At 49.5% G+C, this 21,772-nt stretch overlaps 1 protein-coding gene across 5 annotated transcripts in view; it reads right to left on the minus strand.

Moving 5' to 3' along the window:
- The window catches only part of SUSD6 (sushi domain containing 6), a 94,721-nt gene that overhangs the window by 51,944 nt on the left and 21,005 nt on the right, over positions 1 to 21,772 (minus strand). For 4 of the 5 annotated variants that reach the window (XM_064143474.1, XM_064143434.1, XM_064143463.1 and 1 more), the window contains exon 3: positions 6,451 to 6,639. In XM_064143474.1, the coding sequence (XP_063999544.1) occupies positions 6,451 to 6,571 (121 nt within the window). In that variant the 5' untranslated portion in view covers positions 6,572 to 6,639. Of the gene's footprint in view, positions 1 to 6,450; positions 6,640 to 6,880; positions 7,041 to 21,772 lie in introns of all 5 variants that reach the window. The other variant, XM_064143443.1, reaches the window with a different exon arrangement.

Genomic DNA, 21,772 nt, shown 5'->3' on the forward strand with positions numbered 1-21,772 from the left:
ACTCTCTCCTTCATGAGCACTGATATTTGCTCAATTCAGAGTGTTTAACACTTTCACCAACACCTTTACTTGGCATTTCCCAGGAGTGGGTGATGCTATTCTCAACAATGAAAGGTCCAAACCATGCTCTGATAGGTTATGAACCTATCTGGGCACTTCCCAGGACTAGGTGATGCTATTCTCAACAAAGAAGGGCCCAAGCCATGTTCTGATAGGTGATGAACCTATCTTGGCATTTCCCAGGAGTGGGTGATGCTATTCTCAACAATGAAAGGCCCAACCCATGTTTTGATAGGCTCTGAACCCAAGAGACACCATTTGGAACACAAACAATAGAAAGCTTTCAGAATATTTTAGAGATGTGTTAAGATTTAATGAACTTACTCTGATCCACTGCCACCCTTCCAAAAATAACCTGTCCAGAGAGGAAGACCATAAATGCAAAGCCTTTGAAAGCTAGAGAATAACCATAAGGGCCAGAAATGAGAGAGGGGAGAGGAAATCATAGCAACAAATAAATAAAATATGCCCATCTCCATCTATTAAAGTACTCTGGCTCTTAACTACATTCCAAATGAACCTTCAAAGAAAACAGGAGAGACAGATGAGGGACTAAGCCTCAGTATTCTAGGTTCAAGATTTCCAAGTCTCCTTGCCTTCTCATTAGGCTGGATGTTAGGAGGAAGCTGTTGGCAGAGAGAGTGATTGGCATTGGAATGGGCTGCCCAGGGAGGTGGTGGAGTCGCCATGCCTGGAGGTGTTGAAGCACAGCCTGGCTGGGGCACTTAGTGCCATGGTCTGGTTGATTGGCCAGGGCTGGGTGGTAGGTTGGTCTGGGTGAGCTTGGAGGTCTCTTTGAACCTGTTTGATTAACTCCATTATTTTCTCCAACTAATCTTTAGGAACTTACCAGACAGGGAAAAAAAAGGCACAAAAGTAATAAAACTAAAAAAAAAAATTCTGAAGAGCAGAGCACTGAAGTTTACCTAAACCCTCCTCTTGTGACATTGCTTGCCCATCATCAAATGCTGCACTCACTGTGTGTGAAAATATGTGCAGCAGTTATTTTTATACTCATGCTCCTGTGAAAAGGGAGCAGTCTCCCAAATTCTGACTAAGCAACTTGTCATACTCATCTGGTGGCACTCCAGGATATTTGGATAGATTGCTTGAGACAAAGGGCTGAAGACTTCTATTTAAAATCCATGCATAAATAAAATCAGTTTATTACCAGAGGACAGACCAGATGCTTGCTGACTGGAAATGACTCTGCCCTCTCCACTAACCAGAAGGGAGGTTCTAGCCAGGTGCAGGGGTTTACATTTTGGCCACAACTCCAAGCAGCACTACAGGCTGGGGAGAGAGTGGCTGGAGAGCAGCCAGCAAGAAAGGGAACTGGGGGTGCTGGTAGAGAGTAGCTGAACAGGAGACAGCAGTGTGCCCAGGTGGGCAGGAGAGCCAATGGTATCCTGGGCTGGCTCAAGAGCAGTGTGGCCAGCAGGACAAGGGAGGTTCTTCTGCCCCTGTGCTCAGCCACACCTGGAGTGCTGTGTCCAGGTCTGGGCTCCTCAATTCAAGAGAGATGTTGAGGTGTTGGAAGGGGTCCAGAGAAGGGCAGCAAGGCTGGGGAGGGGCCTGGAGCACAGCCCTGTGAGGAGAGGCTGAGGGAGCTGGGGGTGTGCAGCCTGCAGAAGAGGAGGCTCAGGGCAGACCTCATTGCTGTCTACAACTGCCTGAAGGGAGGCCATAGCCAGGTGAGGTTGGAGGTCTCTTCCAACCTGGTTGATTCTATGATTCCAAGAACCACGTGGGCAATAAGAACAGATTCCTGCCCATGACAGGAATCTCTCTCTAGGCCTCCTGCAACTCAAGCGGTAGAATTTCTACACAGCACAATTACTGCAATACAATGTACATCATATAGTTTTAAACTAGGGGATCAGAAGGTCTGTGTCGTGGCTCAGATCTGGGCCAGCCATTGTCTCCATGCTTGTCTGGCTTTTTAGGAGAGCTTTCTTCAGGTTTTGCAGCAATTGCAAGCATGTCACATCGGCCCCGTGTCCAGCACTGCAGAATCACAGAGTGTCAGGGTCTGGAAGGGACCTCCAAAGCTCATCCAGTCCAACCCCCTGCCAGAGCAGGATCTCCTAGACCAGATCACACAGGAATGCATCCAGGCAGGTTTGGAATATCTCCAGAGAGGGAGACTCCACAACCCCCCTGGGCAGCCTGTTCCAGTGCTCTGTCACCCTCACAGGGAAAAAATTCCTCCTCATATTTAAATGAAAATTCCTCTGCCTCAGCTTCCACCTATTGCCCTTTGTGCTGTCTCTGGGCATCACCCAGCAGAGCCTGGCTCCAGCCTCCTGACACTCACCCTGCACATCTTTGTAACCATTGCTGAGGTCACCTCTCAGCCTCCTCTTCTCCAGGCAGCACAGCCCCAGTTCATTCAGACTCTCCTCATAACAGAGATGTTCCATTCACTTCAGCATCTTTGTGGCTTCAAGAGATTTAATACAATCTCTTGCTTCATGTTCACATCTCTTTGCTGTGCCTCCTCTGACTGATTCTACTGTGTCAAGTAAGGAAGTGAGGATGCTGGTGTGGTGGTGCTACTAAGCTGAGGGAAAGGTAAACCTTCCAAGCACCTCCCCAGTGTTCTTTGTCTCTCCATCTGGCTCTCAGCTCCTCGGCTGACTCGCTTATGAATGTTGCTCACGGCTGGCATGCTGCTGCAGGTGCAGCTCTCTGGGCTCATGACGCATGGCTAAGCACCCCCATCCCTCTCAGCAATTAGCAGCTGGGTTGCTACCTCCTAGTTTCACACAGCCTGTACACGGAAGCTCCCCTCAGTGAGCACTTCCCCACCCCCAGGGTTTTTCTCCTGTGTGTCTTGCCCTCCACTGTGATCTTGGGCTCCCTTCCACATGCACTCACATTCTCCCTTCGTTGCAGGAAATGGGCTCATGCCTAGCCACCATAATCCTATTTAACTGATGATCTGCCTTCATCAGTGCAGCACAGCTGGTTTCAGGTCCTGCAGCACAGGCAAACCAAAGGGAACAATGCAGAACTGACTGCAGGCCTTCTGACACGCTTAGCTGGTGCTTTTGTTACTGTGACTGGATGCCTAAAAACCCAAAAGGTACTAGAAAGGCTTGCCAATGCTGTGGCTGCCCTTCCCCAGCCGGCAGCCCAGAGCAGCACCAGGCATTTGCATACTGATTACAGACTGCAGTGCGCAGTGGGAGTTAGGGGCAGTGCGCTCCAGCTACAGGCTGGGCAGCACAGCTGACAGGCCTGCATTTCAAATGAGGCAGTGGCATCATCAGGACCCACAGCAAGACTGGAACAAAACCAAGAGCAGACCAGATTTAGAAAGCCATTGCCCCTCGCCACTCTCTCTATCTGTTCTTGCCACTCTCAGGTGTGTGCCCCAGTTCCTCACCACCTGCGAAGCAAAAAGTCAGGGCAAGGAAGACATACAAGCCTGAGACACCTGATGTCAGCAGCTTCGCTCTTCCAACTCAGACAGAACCACTAACCTCAACACCGCTCACGCCACACCTGGAGTACTGTGTCCAGTTCTGGGCTCCTCAAGTCAAGAGAGATGTTGAGGTGCTGGAAGGGGTCCAGAGAAGGGCAGCAAGGCTGGGGAGGGGCCTGGAGCACAGCCCTGTGAGGAGAGGCTGAGGGAGCTGGGGGTGTGCAGCCTGCAGAAGAGGAGGCTCAGGGCAGACCTCTTTGCTCTGTACAGCTACCTGAAGGGAGGCTGTAGCCAGGTGGGGTTGGGCTCTTCTCCCAGGCAAGCAGCAACAGAACAAAGGGACACAGTCTCAAGTTGTGCCAGGAGAGGTCTAGGCTGGATGTCAGGAGGAAGTTGTTGTCAGAGAGAGTGATTGGCATTGGAATGGGCTGCCCAGGGAGGTGGTGGAGTCGCCGTGGCTGGAAGTGTTGAAACCAAGCCTGGCTAGGGCACTTAGTGCCATGGTCTGGTTGATTGGACAGGGCTGGGTGCTAGGTTAGCCTGGATGAGCTTGGAGGTATCTTCCAACCTGGTCGATTCTATGACTCTAAAAGGAAATTAATTTCTCCTCCAGCAGTTTCCAGCACCATCAGACTTTTCCATGCTGAATCACTTCACCTTTGTGTGCACCTGGCAGTGAACATTTATCCTCTTCTACCATACAGAAGCCAATTGAAGCTTCCCAGCTCTGAGTGTTGGTCGTGGGACATTTTCACATGCCACAAAATGGTAAATAAATAGGACTTCTCTGAGTTCTATCGAGAAATGAGCTTTTGTTTTCAACTATTATCCATGGCAGTCTGAGGCTGGTGGCCCCTTAGGAAAGCCACAGAACCGAGTCTTCTAGGAGGACCAGAAAGGTCCAGAAAGTAGACTCAGGAAACTGTAATTGCAATTTACAAGTCAGCTGCAAGGCTAACTCGTCCTTTTTCTTCCTCTGCACATCCCTGGATGCAGTGAGCTCCCTTATCTGGTGTGGGGGGAAGGATGGTTTCAGCCTTATCTGCAGACTTCAAGGCTGGACTCATCTTTTTTCTGCACAGTATTGGTCTGCTTAGGTCTAATGTCAGGGATTAAGGGAAGGCAGTTTCAGATCTGGCCAGCTTGAAACCAGCCTAGGAACAGGGGGGAAGAAAGAGCTCTGGGGCTTATGGTGAATTCCAGGTGGGAAAAAGGAGTACCAGGTTTTGGTTTGATGGAGGGTTTTGTGTAAAGCTTTTGTCTTAATGAGCTTCTAAATTAAACCCAGATTATGCACTCCTTTGTTTTTGATATGCTTTGATATGCTCACCACTACACACTGCAATACTATAATCCTGCAGCAGTGCAGCTCCTGGAGAGCTTTCCCAGTTCAACTTTCCAATACTTCACCCCAGCCCCTGTGAAGCAGGGTCTCCTTCTGCCACACTCCTGCCCCTGTGAAGCGGGGTCTCCTTCTGCCCCACTCCTGCCCCTGTGAAGCGGGGTCTCCCTCTGCCCCACTCCTGCCCCCATGAAGCAGGGTCTCCTTCTGCCCCACTCCTGCCCCTGTGAAGCAGGGCCCCCTTCTGCCCCATTCCTGCCCCCGTGAAGCAGGGTTTCCTTCTGCCCCACTCCTGCCCCCATGAAGCTGGGTCCCCTTCTGCCCCATTCCTGCCCCTGTGAAGCTGGGTCTCCTTCTGCCCCACTCCTGCCCCCATGAAGCTGGGTCCCTTTTTGTCCCAAAGGCACTAGAGCAATCTGTCCTGCTTAAAACTATGACCATGTTCTACATTGCAACAGATGCTGACGTCAAATCCGTGTGTCTTTTTGGGACTAACCTCCTTTGAAGTGCTGTGTAGGAGCACACTAAGTTACTCCTTCTTGTGACCTTCCAGGATCTGAAGGGGGCCTACAAAAAAGCTGAGGAGGGACTTTTTATGCTACCAGGGAGTGACAGGACCAGGGGGAATGAAGCAAAGGTGGGGGTGGGGAGATTGAGACTGGAGGTGAGGAGAAAGTTGTTGAGCAGGAGAGTGGTGAGAGGCTGGAATGGGTTTCCCAGGGAGGTGGTTGAGGCCCCATGGCTGGAGGTGTTTAAGGGCAGGGTGTCCCTGGGCATGGCAGGGGTTTGGAACTGGCTGATCCTCGTGGTCCCTTCCAAGCCTGACTGATTCTATGATTCTGCTCCTTCCATCCCATGTCACTTACAGTCAGGCATCTCTCTACAGACAACAAGCTACAGAGCTCCTCTGAAATCACACAGTTCAGGGTATACTAGGTAAAAAAGGCACCTACTTCACATCATCTGCTGCCTTCTGATCATGCAGTGTGTCTCCTCCTTACTCCCACTTCTCATCTTGGCCAAGATTTTACGTTTGCCCTGCTATTGACACCATCTGCACCACTTGTCCGTCAGATAGTCATTGAGAAGTCAGAACGGGAAGAGGGAAAAAAATCAAGCTAACAAAACAACCTAACAAAAAGGGTGCACTTAGCAGCTGTTGAGGTGTCAGAAGACAGCACACAAGGAAACACTGGCTAGATTTAACAGCAGTGCAAAGATCTGAAGATAGTTTGTGCTTCCAAAACTACTCCATGTGAGCAGTCACTACAGGGAATACAGGTAAGAGTGTCCACTTGAGAAACTCACTCGACCAAAATGTGGTCCATGCTCGAGATGATCCAAAGTGCCCCCAGCTGCAGTGAAGGGATGGGAATGGAAGGGAAAAAGCTGGGAGAATACAAATGACAAGGAAAGCACAAGCACTTATTCACTGACAGGCAAGGCCCGTGTGACCCACGCACTGCCTTCCGCCTACCAAGTAGCGATGGCAGTTTTCCTGCCACGACTGAAAGCTGTGTATAGAGGCATAGCCCAGCACTAGCTCCTTTACAAAGACACACGGGTCTGCATGCTTATACATCTCCCTCTCCCTCCAGCATATGCAGTTTCCACCTACCTGTGGCCTCTGCTTCCAAGACAAAGGTACCAAAGACAACTAGCAGAAGTAGCAACCCATGGCTGGCCAAGGCAAGAGACGACCCTGTGCTGCTCTTCGGCGCTACCATCCCATGGCACATCTTTCACCCACCAAAGGTTCTTTCTGAAGGGTCCCTTGAAAGATCTGCTTGATCAGGAGCACCTCGGTCTACAAAAAAAACAAGAAAGCATCAGCAAGCGTGGAGTCAAACACCTACAACATCTGGGGAGGGGAAGAAAAAGTGTAAATTCAGAACCAAACAAAGAGCAACCTTTCGGCACGTCCTAGCATTTAGAACTCTTACCAAGTATTCAAAGTTCCCAAGGCAACAGGAGCAGAAAAGGCAATCTCCCACGTAACAAATACTAAAAGAAGCTGCTCTATAGAGAGACCAGGACTTTTCACTCACCCTCCAGTGTTTCAGGTGTGAAGGCTGCCTAGCTTAGAGTTCACTTTAGCTCTTGCTTTCCAGATACAGCATCTGAAGAAATTTGTTTCAAAACAACTCCAGGAGAGCCTCCGATCACCTCTCAGAAGGTCCACAAGCCCCAGCAGCCTGTACTGGACAGCTAGGATAAATCAAATGTTTCTTCAGCCACCTGGAGATGCACAGCAAAGCTGCCAGGCAGCAGGCAGGCAGGCAGGAGAACACACACTTCGAGGAGGAATGCACAACAGCTTGCAAAGCTCAGGTATAATGCTCCGACAGGACGGAACACAGCAATTAAAACTGCAGGATGTGACACTGCTCATACCTGAGGGATTCAGCCATAGCCAATCAGGCACTGTCACAGGAAAACCAGACCCATACACAGGTGCAAAGCACAGCTGGGAGGTCAAGCAAGCACAAGGTTGAAGGCCTCTCTAAAGGCAGGAGAAAGAAAGACTGAACAGAATGCATGTCACACCAGCTTACAATCTGAGCCTAGAGGAACTCCACTGATAACTTTCAGCCTGCATGACTAATAAATTTCAATGCTCAATAAAGGCAGCAGGGACCAAAAATCCATGTGCACTGTTTTTACAAAGGAGTAAGGAGAAACTGGGATAAAGAAGGTGAGAGATTGAGTCAAAAAAACAAACCAACCACAATAGCAACCACCACCATAAAAAAAACACCGCCAAACCAACCAAACAACTCTGCACACACAAAAGCCACTCAGAGACACATTGCAACATTTATCATAGAATCACAGGATCAGCCAGGTTGGAAGAGACCTCCAAGCTCAGCCACTCCAACCTAGCACCCAGCCCTAGACAGCCAACCAGACCATGGCACTAAGTGCCCCAGCCAGGCTTCACTTCAACACCTTCAGGCACTGAGACTCCACCACCTCCCTGGGCAGCCCATTCCAATGCCAATCACTCTCTCTGACAACAACTTCCTCCTAACATCCAGCCTAGACCTCCTCTGGCACAACTTGAGACTGTGTCCCCTTCTTCTGTTGTTGGTTGCCTGGGAGAAGAGCCCAACCCCACCTGGCTACAACCTCCCTTCAGGTAGCTGTAGACAGCAATGAGGTCTGCCCTGAGCCTCCTCTTCTGCAGGCTGCACACCCCCAGCTCCCTCAGCCTCTCCTCACAGGGCTGTGCTCCAGGCCCCTCACCAGCCTTGCTGCCCTTCTCTGGACCCCTTCCAGCATCTCAACATCTCTCTTGAATTGAGGAGCCCAGACCTGGACACCGCACTCCAGGTGTACTCGAGCATGCTAGCATTGCAGAAATTGATGTTCCTTTACACTAGACCCTAGGAATACTTTTCATTTTGAGGGAAACCCCAGGCAGCCACAGCTCCTTTGGTTAAATGGATATTCGTATTGAAAGAGATTTTTGTTTAAATTGACTTCATTTGGCCAAGCTCCCCACAGAAATTTAAAACTGCTGGGTAACTCCAAATGAATCTGAGAGGTGCAGAGGTGGGTTTCATACTCTCTCAAACCCTGAGAGAACACACTGACAGACCTGGCCTGTGCTGCTACTACCAGCAAAATGAATATGGCTTTCAGATCCTTAAGTACTTCAGGGATGAACTTCGCACAGCAGCACTGACCACAGAAACATGCAGCTCAAAACACACAGCTCAAACAGCCAACACTCACATTTCCAAGTACTCAGGGAAAAAAAATAAAGCAATTGCACTATGTGAGGGAATACTTAGATCTGTCACTAAATCTGGAAGTCACATAAGTGAAAAAAGAATCATAAAATGGAATCATAGAATCAAGCAAGTCAGAAGAGACCTCCAAGCTGATCCAGTCCAACTTAGCACCCAGCCCTGGCCAATCAACCAGACCATGGCACTAAGTGCCACATCCAGGCTTTGCTTGAACATCTTCAGGGATGGCAACTCCACCACCTCTCTGGGCAGCCCATTCTAATGGCAACAGAATTGTCCTTAGTTCCATGTCACTGCTTTGCTCATATTGACTTCACAAAAGGGCTACCTTTGAAATGCAGATCTTTCAACTTACTTAGTTTAGCCTCTACCAAGGAATCTTTCCCTGCACACATCCCTGCTGTGAAATGTCACATGGAGATGACATGTAACCTGCCACGTGGCAAGTCTGGAACTGATGCTACAATAAACTGTCTGCTCGTTTTGTTTCTTGCTTCATTTGGGGGGGGGGGGGGGGTAGGGAGAGAAGAGAAGCTATCTCACTCTACACCTGCAGCACAGCCTCTAGATTTCTGTCTTCCATGGACAAGGAGGTACTGCCTTGTTCAAACTCCTGCCATGCAGAAAGAAGTAAAAATGATGTCACTCACCTGCTAGAATTCCTGTAGCAACAATCAGACCACAGAATGAAAAAAAATACTCCTTTGGGAAGAAAGTTAGGCCAACTGGACTAGAAATCTGCTCTTCCCTCTCAAGTCAGATCTGCATGGATATTTAGTTTATATTCAACTGCAAGAGGCCAGCATCTTGCCTACACTCCAGGCCAGCAGCTGCCTGTTTTCTTCTGAGACTCACCGCTCTACACCTAATTACAGCTCTGACAAAGCAGTGTGCCAGCTGCAGCAAATGGCCTTCCTGATTAGATCAAGACAGGCCTGTCCTCCTCATTCCAATTTAATGATGTCTCATTAGTATAAGGAACTCTGCAAGTCTTGCTAAGGTATCTTTTAAAGGCGTCCTTCCCTGCCCTCCGAATTGTTTGCCAGGTGATACAGGAGCAACCAGAAGGAAAGGTAGCAAAGAGGACAATTATCAGAGTGTTGAGCCATCCTAGGTGTGCTGCCTTGCCCCAGAGGCATTTTCCTCTCCCAAAGGCATGGAAGTCCAATGCTGGCCACTGAACAACCAAGTCAGAGATACCTGAAGCTAGAACACCTCCTTGAGAAATGGGTTATTGCTTATTCTCAATTCACTAATAGATTGCTCCAAAACACAGCACTGTTTCTCCTCCTTCTGAAGTCCAACCCTAACCACTCTATGATCTCTTTTCAGCTACCAAGGCACCTGAGTTCAGGTTACCAGGGATCCTATCATGGCACAAGGCTGCCCAACAATGATCGATGCCAACTGCTGCTGCTAAACCTACAGTGACATCCCACTAAGCTGATTTAATTCCGTGTGGGATTTGAAGGAGACACAAAAGACAGCAAAACCATTCGGCAGAAGATAGCATCGAGAAACCCCTCAGCATTGCTAGGAGACGATGGGCACAGGTACTGCCTGTGAGGATCCTCCCTCGGGGCTTCAACCAAGTTACAAAACTCGTTCCCAGCCTTGAATTTTCCTTGGCAAAATTAGACGATGAAAGAGATTCCGGCTAGATAAGAAGATATCCTCTCTTCCCAGAGGGGAGCTGGTGGCTGGGAAAGCTATTCAGACAGACACTGAATTCTCCGAAAGTTGACTGTTGCTGCACACATCGCTGAGAGCTGCAGCTCCGCGGGAAGCAGCTTTCACAACAACCGCTCCAGCTCCAGGAGCTCGCCGCAGCGCGCAGCGGAGCGCACACCTTGGCCGGAGCCTCCGGAGGCAGCTGCAGCTCGGGCGCTCGGGTGAACCGAAGCAGCAGAGAACGGGGCTGGCTCTCTAACGGGTGCCAGCAACAACGAGGTACAAGTGGACACAGCGAGGCACAAGTATACGGAGCAAGGACACTCCGAACCCATTCCACATGCCACAGCCTGGGCTGAAGGCTTACGGAAGGATTAAGTTTAAAGGGAGATGTTTCCCAAGATGATACTTAGCATAATAGAGCAAGGAGGGAGAGGCGATCCTGCTCTGTTCACAGTCCTTCAGAGGTATTTTTTGCATCCTCCTTAATGTGGAGTTGGAAAAACGCCTACTAAACAGGGTTAAGAAAATAACCTGTCCTCTGTGGCCACAGAGTCACCAGCCACACACCCACCCACCGAACGCTATCGACAAGGGGAAAAAAGTACTCCCTGCTCCTGGCGCTCATCACCATCCCCAGCTCTTTCTTTTCTTGCAGCCTTGTCATCGAGCAACCTTTCCAGCGATGCTTCAGCATTTGTCTCCCTGGACAGTCCTGCTCACACCACCACAGAATCATAGAATCAACCAGATTGGAAGAGACCTCCAAGCTCAGCCAGTCCAACCTAGCATCCAGCCCTAGCCAAGCAAACAGACCATGGCACTAAGTGCCCCAGCCAGGCTTGGCTTCAACACCTCCAGGGACAGTGACTCCACCACCTCCCTTCCACCCCTGACTGATTCTGTGATTCTTTTAGAAACAGAATTGCATTTTTGGGGTCACTTCTCAACTCATTTAACTGCTCAGTTTAACTAGACAGAAATAAAATAAACCCCCAAACCAACAAAGCATTCAAAGTTACCTGCAGGCACTTCAGAAACATCTCAACCGTCTGTTTTTTCATTACAGCCAGCTCTCAATTATGCAGGACAACTGGGAAAGGTGGAACAGGAAGAGAGGAAATAAGGAGAACCAAGCAACCCATGTAAACACTCCCAACATGGACAGAGAGTAACTAGATGACTCAGAACATGCAAATTTGGTCCATTTGGTTTGCACCTTTGTCTTGCCATTATAAAAAGGCAGATTTCTGCAAAGCACAGGCACAGCATAAAGCAGAAGGTTTAATTGCACATATCCCCTGCCAGAGAGAGGAATCATTAGGGCAGGCTGACCTGCTTATTCCAGGCACTGGAATCAGTCCACATCCTCTTGCAAACCAAGACCTGATTGCAACTTGCAGTGGGAATTGAACTGTTGGATTTCCTTCCTTATTTCCTCACCGTGCCACAGAGCTTGGCCCATGACCTGTGAATTCAGGTGTTTCTTTCACACAAGTATCTTGGTATAGCTCTCATCTCCTCTCTCTCGTGGTTTCTCCACCAGCAGTGCAATTGTTGGGGATGCAGAAATCCCATTTTTCAGGAGGAAACACCAGAGTTTGCTCAGAAAGAAGCCTGCTGGACAGCCTAAATTCTGAAATGCTCTTTTATCTCTGATGAGCAGCATGTACCTATCCCTCCACAGCCCCACTAATGCACACTCCACGCTTTAAGCCAAAAAACTGTATTTTTCACTACTGATACCCAGTTCCATACAACTCAGAAAGTCAAACCAACATCCCCACCCCAAGTGAATAAACCTTCAAGACTCAGTAGTTTGCACAGCTTATTCTCCAGCCACTTCCTCCTCTCTACCCTTCCCATCACAGTGCAAAGTCCTGCTTGCACGAAGATCATGCTTTTACACCCCTCCCTTGCTTGTCTGCTTATCTCCCTTGATGTTGTTCAAGATGTCACCCTGAGATAAGCAGAGAATATTCTTCTATGAGCAAAAGGCAGGGACCACTTCCTTCCCCCACCTATTTCCCTTCCATGCTAGCAGGTAGGTGCAAGACTTAAGTTTCTTCACTGAGTTTCTCCACTGCTGCAGCCCAGACAGAAATAAATGTGCAACAGGCTCAGAGGTCCAAATAAGCTTCAACCCAATCAGTCCCATGAGAGGTAAGGAACAAAGAAGGAACAGGCTTTTCAAGGTGTGGAAAAAAAACAGATGAAAGGTTGCCATGGGGGAAAGGTGGTGTTATTTAGTACCCTTCATTGTCCACTGGGTGATGGAAGCTCTCAAGTCATTTGTGGATTAAGTCCAACTGGTTTACCACTCCTCAGCTGAGTGTAAAGCACAGGGCATTTAAGCTTAACAAGGGCCTCAACACAGAGCTGCTCCTTAGGACACCTTACTTACCAGCTTCCTGTGTTACTAATGACCTAACCAATGAGAATGAACCAAAGCCCCCACCCCAAACAGGCTTGAAGTGTCTTAAAAATACACTTGGGCACATCCAAGAAGCACCGTAAAGAAGACAACACCTCAGATCCTGACTCCTGAGCCCCAGCACGAGTGTTCTGAAGATGTGGCTAATATATTAATTCACCATACAAAGTGAAGGATTCTGGGATGCCTCAGGGAAAACCAGAGGGAGCACATTGTCACTCCACACTTTGTAGAAGTCCACTGCTATGTCATTGTTGACCACAGTTCACAGATTTGCACCTCCTACAGCCTAAACTGCCATTCTTTGGCATGGCACATCAAAAAGATCTAAGGATCAATCAACTAGCCAAGCTAACCTTCCAAATACATCTGTGCACTGCAGCAGACAATTCCATCTCCCCAAGGAGACATCAGAGTAGGGCTCCAGAAAACGTACTTCACTTCAGGACCAACCACATCAGACACTCCAATGTAGAGGACAAACTGTCAGCAAGGTACCCTGAGAGATCACCACAGAGTAATACTCTTTGCACATCACAGCCTCTAAGCCAAAGTGCTTTCTGTTACACTTGACTTGATTCTACATGCTGTGACACAGCAAAAAACACAGAGCAGCAGAGCTCACCCTAGGACCCAGCAGAGCTCATCCTAGGACCCATTTTTCCCTGGAGGTGTTCAAGGCCAGGCTGGATGGGGCTCTGAGCAACCTGAGGTGCCCCTGCCCATGGCAGGAGGGTTGGAAAAGGATGATCTTTGAGGTAACATCCAACCCTGACAATTCTGTGATTCATTCTTTCAAATATCACTCACTTTAAGAAACAAAGACAAACTGTCTCAGTGCTGTGAAGATCCTTCCCCATTTCAAGGACTGTGGCTGCCATGCCAGTCACAGAAGATTTGACTTGGGGGAGGGGAGAAAAAAAAATAATTTTCCTTGTCTTGGTAAGCCTGAGAGTCTGAGATAAAGCCCTACACATCGTTAGATCCCCAAATAGCTGCTTGAAAGTCACAGAATTTAACTGGAAACTTCTTGTGTTTTACTTGGGAATCATAGCATGGGTTACATTGGAAGGGACCTCAAGGATCAGCCAGTTCCAACCCCCTGACATAGGCAGGGACACCTCCCACTAGAACAAGTTGCTCAAGACTTCATCCAGCCTTGCCTTGAACACCTCCAGGGAGGGTGAACAACTTCCCTGGGCAACCTGTGCCAGTGTCCCACCCCCCTCACTGAGAAGAACTTATTCCTAACATCCAGCTTCTATCTCCCCTCTGCAACTTTAGTCCCATTCCTTCTCATCCTGTCATTACAAGACCTTCTCAATAGTCCCTCCCTCTACCCTCCTGTAGCACCCTTCAGATACTGGAAGGCCACTCCAAGGTCTCCTCAAAGCCTTCTCTTCTCTAGGCTGCACAGCCCCAATTCTCTCAGCCTGTCCTCATCAGAGAGGTTGCTCCAGCACTCTGAGCATCTTCATGGCCCTCCTCTGGACTGGCTCCAACAGTTCCAAGTCCTTCTTGTGCTCGGGGCTCCAGAACTGCTCTCCTGAGATCCCACCTGGAGGACTGTGTGCAGAGCAAAGGGGCAGACTCCCCTCCCTTGCCCTGCTGCCCACACTGCTCTTGCTGCAGCCCAGCACAGGGTTGCTGTCTGGGATGCACTCACACTGCAGGCTCCTGTTGAGCTTTTATTCACCACAGACCCCCAGGGCCTTTTCCTCAGGGCTGCTCTCAGCCATTCCCTGGAGTTGTGCTTGGGATTGCACCCACCCAGATAATAATCCAAGAATGCAGCTGGTGCAGAAGGAGCCTTGAGTTAAAAGCAGACAGCAACACTGCAAAATCGCAATGTGCATCCCCAGTCCCCCAACACGGTTGCTGTCTGGGCTGCACTCACACTGCCAGCTCATGTTGAGCTTTTCATCAAGATAAGGGAAGATAAGACATCAAAATTTAGTTGTCCCTTCCAAATAAGGAAGAAGCTGAACCTCCAGGCATCGGGAAGAAGGAAAAGCAGAGCCATGGAGGCGCAAGGTTAGCCAGGTTGATGCTCACCACTCCGATGCAAGGCAACTTTCTGCTCACAGCAAAGGGCTCATGTCACCATTGACTGAAGAGAAAGCATGTATTAAAACAACAGAAAGGCTGGTTCTGCTGAAAGGGATTGAATCACTAAGCACACTGGCATCTCTGTCATCTGAGAGAGAAAGACTGGGGCACAGTGAAGAATACATCTCAGGCACAAACATTTCCCCACTTTTTGGGTGTTTTTCAAAAGCAGAGCAGCATTCCCTTTGGAAACTTCTGGTTCCAGCAAGCTTTCCTCCTTGCCACGCTGCAGCAGAAGGGCTAGGTTTCATCCTTCCAGCTTTAATCAGCACAACAGCACATTTACAGAGCACCATATGCACAAAATGTTCCAGTAAGCTTTCCAAAAATAATAAAGTCCTAAAAAAGAAAACTTGCAGTAAAGTAAAGTGGCTTCAGGGAAGGAGAATAAAAAAAAGCTGTGCAAAGGCAGAACCTCTCAAAGCCACAGACGAGCTTGCAAAGTTCCTTTCGGTAAGAGCAGGGCTCTCGAGGTAGCGACGGACTGGGTAAGGGCAGGCTGCTGCTCTCATTTATGCAGCTATGTTAATTCATTGCAGGCAATGCACCACAAGGCCCATGTACAGTAGAGGCTTACTTTATAATCACTCACTGCTAGAATGTGCTTCTCCACGCCCTTACCACTTGTGCTTTCAGTTCAACTGATGTGGCTACAAGCACCAGCTTACTTTCCACACAGCTGCGGTGCCACTGGGCAGCAGAGCCATTCGAAGAGGACAGCCACTGGGGCAATCTTTTTTCCTTTCAAAGCCCTCTATATATAAACTTCAGTGAACCAGACCAAAAATAAATAACCACACGTTTATTCCTCAAAACACAGCTGTGAGACACAACTCAAGTTCATGATCAAGTTTCCCAGATACAGGAGTGCTGGTGGCTAACAAGTTAGCCATGGCACAGCAATGTGCCCTTCTGGCCAAGAGGGCCAATGGGATTCTGGGGTGTATTAGGAAGAGTGTGGCCAGCAGACCAAGGGAGGTTCTCCTTCTCCTCCACTCTGCCCTGCTGAGACTTCATCTTGAGTATTGCCTTCAGTTTTGGGCTCCCCAGTTGAAGAGGGACAGGGATCTGCTGGAGAGAGTCCAACAGAGAGCTACAAGGATAATGAGGGGACTGGAAGGCACTGCCTGATGAGGAGAGGCCAAGGGACCTGGGGCTTTCTAATCTGGAGAAGACTGAGAGGGGATTTAATCAATGTTTATAAGTATCTGAGGGCTGGGGGTCAGGAGGGGGCACAGGCTCTGTTCACTTGCTCCCTGGGATAGGACAAGGAGCAATGGCTTAAGTTGCAGCAAAAGAGGTTCCAGCTCAACACAAGGGGGAACTTCTTTCCTGGAAGTGTCCCAGAGCACCGGCACAGGCTGCCCAGAGAGGTTGTGGAGTCTCTTTCTCTGGAGCCTTTCAGGGCCTGTCTGGATGTGTTCCTCTGTGATCTGTGCTAGATTGTGTGGTCCTGCTCTGGCAGGGGGTTGGACTGGATGATCTCTTTGGGTCCCTTCCAACCCCTAACATCCTGTGATGCTGTGACATGAAAGCATCCACTCGCTCACTTCCAAGGGATGATGACAACTGCTGCACAGTGCTTATTACCCTTTGCGTCATAGTTTACATAGAATGTTCTCTGCAATAAACACGTAGTATCAGAACCTCCCAGGGTAACAAATACTTGATGTTTGGATGGCTGTCAGCACAAAAGTCTCTTCAAAGATAAAAACACAACACACAAGAAAAGGAACCCTCTGAGAAATAAGACTCCCCCTCTAAGTCCTCTGAACACTTCTAACAACCTAATGACTGAACTGAGAAAACCAAAAGCACACAGATTCAAATCCTGGTTCTGACTTCCAGGCTGTTTTAGGGTTTCTAACATAGCTGAGAACAGCTTTAGTAGTTCTCAATGAGGGGTAGAGAACTTTCAAAAAGCCTTAGCAGCATGGCTGAGGTTTGTATCCATTGGCTCACTATTTCCCTTTTCTTTCTCAGTAGCCAAGTCCCAAGATAGTTTCTACTTTTTTCCTCTGCAGGATGCACTGTGCTAACACCACAGACACACAGGCATTGCCCTAGACTCTCACTGTAGCAGTTACCACAGTGGCATTGGGCAGATTTCACTCCACAGAGATACATTACTCTTGCTAGCCTACAACTAAGAAACAGAAAAGCAAGTTTCACATCACCATTCAAACAAACCCCTTGCAGCTGGAACTGTAGAACTATGAGCACATTGCCTGCACACAGACCTGCTCCTGGGAGGCCACATCTAGAAATGGCTGCAGAAGGTGGCCTAAGCAGGCTTCACAGACTCCAGGCAAGATGCCATAAACTAATCTCCAAAGTCAATACTCATGAGCTGCAGGAAGGGGTGGGAAATAAAAGCCCTAACAGCTTCTTCTCTTTTAAATCACTCACAATTACCAGCTCGCAGAGGGTGCACATGCAGGAGACCCCCACAGCATCTAACTGGCTTCCCTCAACAGACTATGCTTAATTTGATTTTCCAACAAGGGACCAGTTGTAATTATACACTAATCTGAGCAGCACAAGCTAAGAGCATCAGGCCAGAAACTCCAAGGATTGCTGCTCATTAGGAGGCTGGGAGGCACAAAGGGACACGCACAGACACCACGAAGCAGCAAGGCACTCCAAAGAGAATCCCTGGGACAGCGTAGAAAATTGGCTTCCTGAGATCTAGAACCACCATTCAAAGGCTGTGCATGAAAGATTTCCACCACTTTGTTATTACAGGAAAGAAGCATGGGAAAAGGAAGAGCAGAAGTATGGGAAAAGGAAGAGCTGAGAAGCCAGTCTGTAGAATCAAACCCATAATGGTTCAAGCCTGTAAGCTGCATCTCATAAAACACCAGTTTAGAGCTTTGACTTCTCCCTCACTTGCCTTGCTGACATTTAGACTTTACCCATGTACGCCTGCTAGTGAAAATAAGAACAGCAATAGCTGTAGCAGTGCTGTCTGCTGCAACTAGAATAACTCAGAGACCTAGGATGCTCTGACCTGCACAGCCATGTGGAACCCCAGGGATTAGCTAGCAGCCTTCATGTCTGTGTGGGGCACTCGAGTGTGATAAGAGATGTTGTACCCTGAACCATGGGAGAATCACAGAATCAAGCAAGATGGAAGAGACCCCCAAGCTCGCCCAAGTCCAACCCAGCACCCAGTCCTGTCCAATCAACTAGACCATAGAATCAGCCAGGTTGGAAAAGACCTCCAAGCTCAGCCGGTCCAACCTAGCACCCAGCCCTAGCCAATCAACCAGACCATAGCAATAAGTGCCCCACACAGACAGCTCTTGGCCATGCTCCTTTGCACATGAAGTGCAGAAGTACAAGACTCTTCCCCATTCCCATTAAAAAAGGCATTTTGGAGCAGGTACATTCAATTCTTCTCTATCTGCAGGGTAGGAAACAGGTTGCTAGCAGCTGACTAGCACATCCATTTGGGAAAGAGGTCACTCCGGTGTTTTTGCTATGGCTCCAAGCATCCTGTGCAAGTATAACCAACTCAATCTATTCCTCAAGGAAAAAGTAAATAACTCTATCACTGAATTCCCAGTGACCTCCTGAGAAAAGCACAAACTCCAGCTTCAACTGCCTTTAAAGGAAGACTGACTTTATGTTCCCCCCCAAGACATTTTGCAAACAAACACGAAAGTCCTGCCACAGCCAATAATCCTCAAGCAGTTTCCTGCCTCTGGAGGCTGGGTTCCCTCAGGGTGAATTTCATAGAATCACAGACTCAACCAGGTTGGAAGAGACCTCCAAGATCATCCAGCCCAACCAATCAACCAGACCATGGCCCTGTGTGCCCCAGCCAGGCTTGGCTTCAACACCTCCAGGCACGGTGACTCCACCACCTCCCTGGGCAGCCCATTCCAATGCCAATCACTCTCTCTGCCAACAACTTCCTCCTAACATCCAGCCTAGACCTCTCCTGCCGCAACTTGAGGCTGTGTCCCCTTCTTCTGTTGCTGCTTGCCTGGCAGAAGAGCCCAACCCCACCTGGCTACAGCCTCCCTTTAGGGAGCTGCAGACAGCAATGAGGTCTGTCCTGAGACTCCTCTTCTGCAGGCTGCACACCCCCAGCTCCCTCAGCCTCTCCTCACAGGGCTGTGCTCCAGGCCCCTCCCCAGCCTTGCTGCCCTTCTCTGGACACCTTCCACTACCTCAGCATCTCTCTTGAATTGAGAAGCCTGGAACTGCACACAGCACTCAAGGGGTGGCCTGAGCAGTGTTGAACACAGGAGCAGAAGAACCTCCCTTGTCCTGCTGGCCACACTGCTCCTGAGCCAGCCCAGGATGCCATTGGCTCTGCTGCCCACCTGGGCACACTGCTGCCTCATCTTCAGCTACTCTCTCCCAGCACCCCCAGGTCCTTCTCTGCCTGGCTGCTCTCAGCTACTCTGTCCCCAGCCTGTAGTGCTGCTTGGGGTTGTTGTGGCCACAGTGTAGAACCCTGCACTTGGCCTTGTTCAATCTCATCCTATTGGCCTCTGCCCACCCATCCAGCCTGGCCAGGTCCCTCTGCAGGGCTCTCCTACCCTCCAACACATCGACATCTGTTCCTAACTTGGTTTTCAAGAGCCAACAGTCATATTTGTTGTCCTCACCAAAGCTGATCTCTCTCTGCCTTTGCAGGTTAGGTCAATACCAACAGCCCAAATCCATTTGCTCCATCTTCCAACTATTACCAATCTCCTTTTCCTCTAAGGCCAAATACTTAAATGAAACCCATCCTGAGAGCCAAGTGTTAGTCACTACAGATGTTACCTGTGTGTGTAGGGAAGCCAACAGCCTGACAACAGTATCAGAAAGTTGCTCAACAATTCTCTGGCATCTCTTGAACAGGCAATAGGAAGCAACAGCACAGCAGCAATGCAGAAGCAACAGCACAGCAGCAATGCAGAAGAAACAGAGCAACGACTTCAAAGAGGTGTGCTCTAAAATGAAGAAAACCTGTGTCTTCCAGTAAGGTCTACACATCAGCAGCCTGGCAACTGTCTCCCATGCACGAGCTAACTGAGCTTCTCATTCTTAGCCACAGGAAGGCAAAAATAACCAACAAAAATACATTATGCAGAGTTTCCAGGCAGGGACTCTACAGGGGAACTGACAAGGGGTTTTTTGAGCTTATTTCATTTCTCTTCATCAGACAGAGTCACAGGATCACAGCAACATGCAGGCTGGCAAAGCCCCTTGGCATCACCATGTCCAGCCTCTAACCCTGCTCCACAAGACTCACCTCAAACCATAGCCCTAAGCACCACATCCAAACCACCCTTAAACACACCCAGGCTGCGTGACTCCACCACCTCCCTGGGCAGCTCATTCCACTCCATGACCACTCTTCCTATGAAAAACTCTTTCCTAATGTCCAACCTAAACCTCCCCAGCCTCACCTTGAGGCCATTCCCCCTTTTTCACTCTCCAGTTACCTGTGAGTAGAGCTCAGCAGCAGCCTCTCCACAATGTCTCTTCAAGTAGCTGTAGACAGCAGTGAGGACTCCCCTCAGCCTCCTCTTCCTCACACTAACCATCCCCAGCTCCCTCAGTCTCTCCTTATAAGATTTATTCTCTGCATAGAGAAACAGCTGTTGAAAAACACACCTGGAAGTCATCTCTAGTTGCAGCTGAAGGGAAGATGGTATTGTGAACATCACGCTGGTGGTCTGCCTGGGCCTCCAGCAGCATCTTTTGAAAGGCCACTCACAAGCTGTCTGGTGAAAAGGCCAGCCTCTGCCTGCTTTGATATGTATTCTACTTCATCTAAAACTACTGTCAGGGTGAGTGACATTTAACAGATGTAAGCAACAGCTGGCTCTGGACAACTATCTCTTCTGTTTCCTGTTGCACTTGAGGATCTGCTCTCCCCATGAAGCAGAGCCACTGTTCCACGAGCAGAGGGATGTGGGAGGAGGACAAAGAGAAGCCCACATGATGGAAAACAAAAGGCTTCACAGAATGCTGCAAGGCATTTTGAGCAAACCACCCTCCTCTCAGCATACTACAGAGCACATGAGCTATCAGAAGGCCTTTCTCCAACAGCCACATCCCCTTCCTTGGCCTTTAGCAACCTCCTTCTCCAGGTTTCCCACCAATCTCTAAATCACAAGGTGTGCTTGAGCATAGCTGCTGGGAATCACTGCCAAGGCTGCTTCATAACACCCCTGTGAAAGACCCTACCCTAGAGCAGGCTGCCCACAGCCTCAGCCAGCCTGCCCTTAAACACCTCCAGGCATGGGGCCTCAACCACCTCCCTGGGAAACCCATTCCAGCCTCTCACCATGCTCAACAACTTCCATCTCACCTCCAGTCTCAATCTCCCCACCTCCAGCTTTGCTCCACTGCCCCCAGTCCTGTCACTCCCTGACAGCCTAAAAAGTCCCTCCCCAGATATTTCGGAGGCCCCCTTCAGATCCTGGAAGGCCACAAGGTCACCTGGGAGCCTCCTCTTCTGCAGACTCAACAGCCCCAATTCTTTCAGTCTGTCCTCACAGCATAGCTGCTGCAGCCCTCTCAGCATCCTCCTGGCCCTGCACTGGACATACTCCAGCATCTCCACATCTCCCTTGCAATGGGCTGCAAGTGCACACTGCTGGCTCTTGTTGAGTTTATCGTCCAGCAGCACCCCCAAGTCCCTCTCCTCAGGGCTGCTCTCCAGACACTCACTGCCCAGCCTGCATTTGTGTTTGGGATTGCCCTGACCCTGATGCAGGACCTTGCACTTGGTCTTGTTGGACCTCCTGAGGTTGGCTTGTGCCCACCTCTGCAGCCTGTCCAGCTCCCTCTGGATGGATCCCTGCCCTCCAGCCTGGCTGCTGCACCACACAGCTTGGTGTGCTCAGCAAACTTGCTGAGGCTGCACTCAGTGCCTCTGTCCATGGCACCCACAAAGATGCTGAACAAGACTGGTCCCAGGGCTGATCCCTGAGGGACTCCACTTGTCACTGGCTTCCACT

The sequence above is a fragment of the Pogoniulus pusillus genome, chromosome 1 (assembly GCF_015220805.1).
Source record: "Pogoniulus pusillus isolate bPogPus1 chromosome 1, bPogPus1.pri, whole genome shotgun sequence".
Classification (NCBI taxonomy): Eukaryota; Metazoa; Chordata; class Aves; order Piciformes; family Lybiidae; genus Pogoniulus; species Pogoniulus pusillus.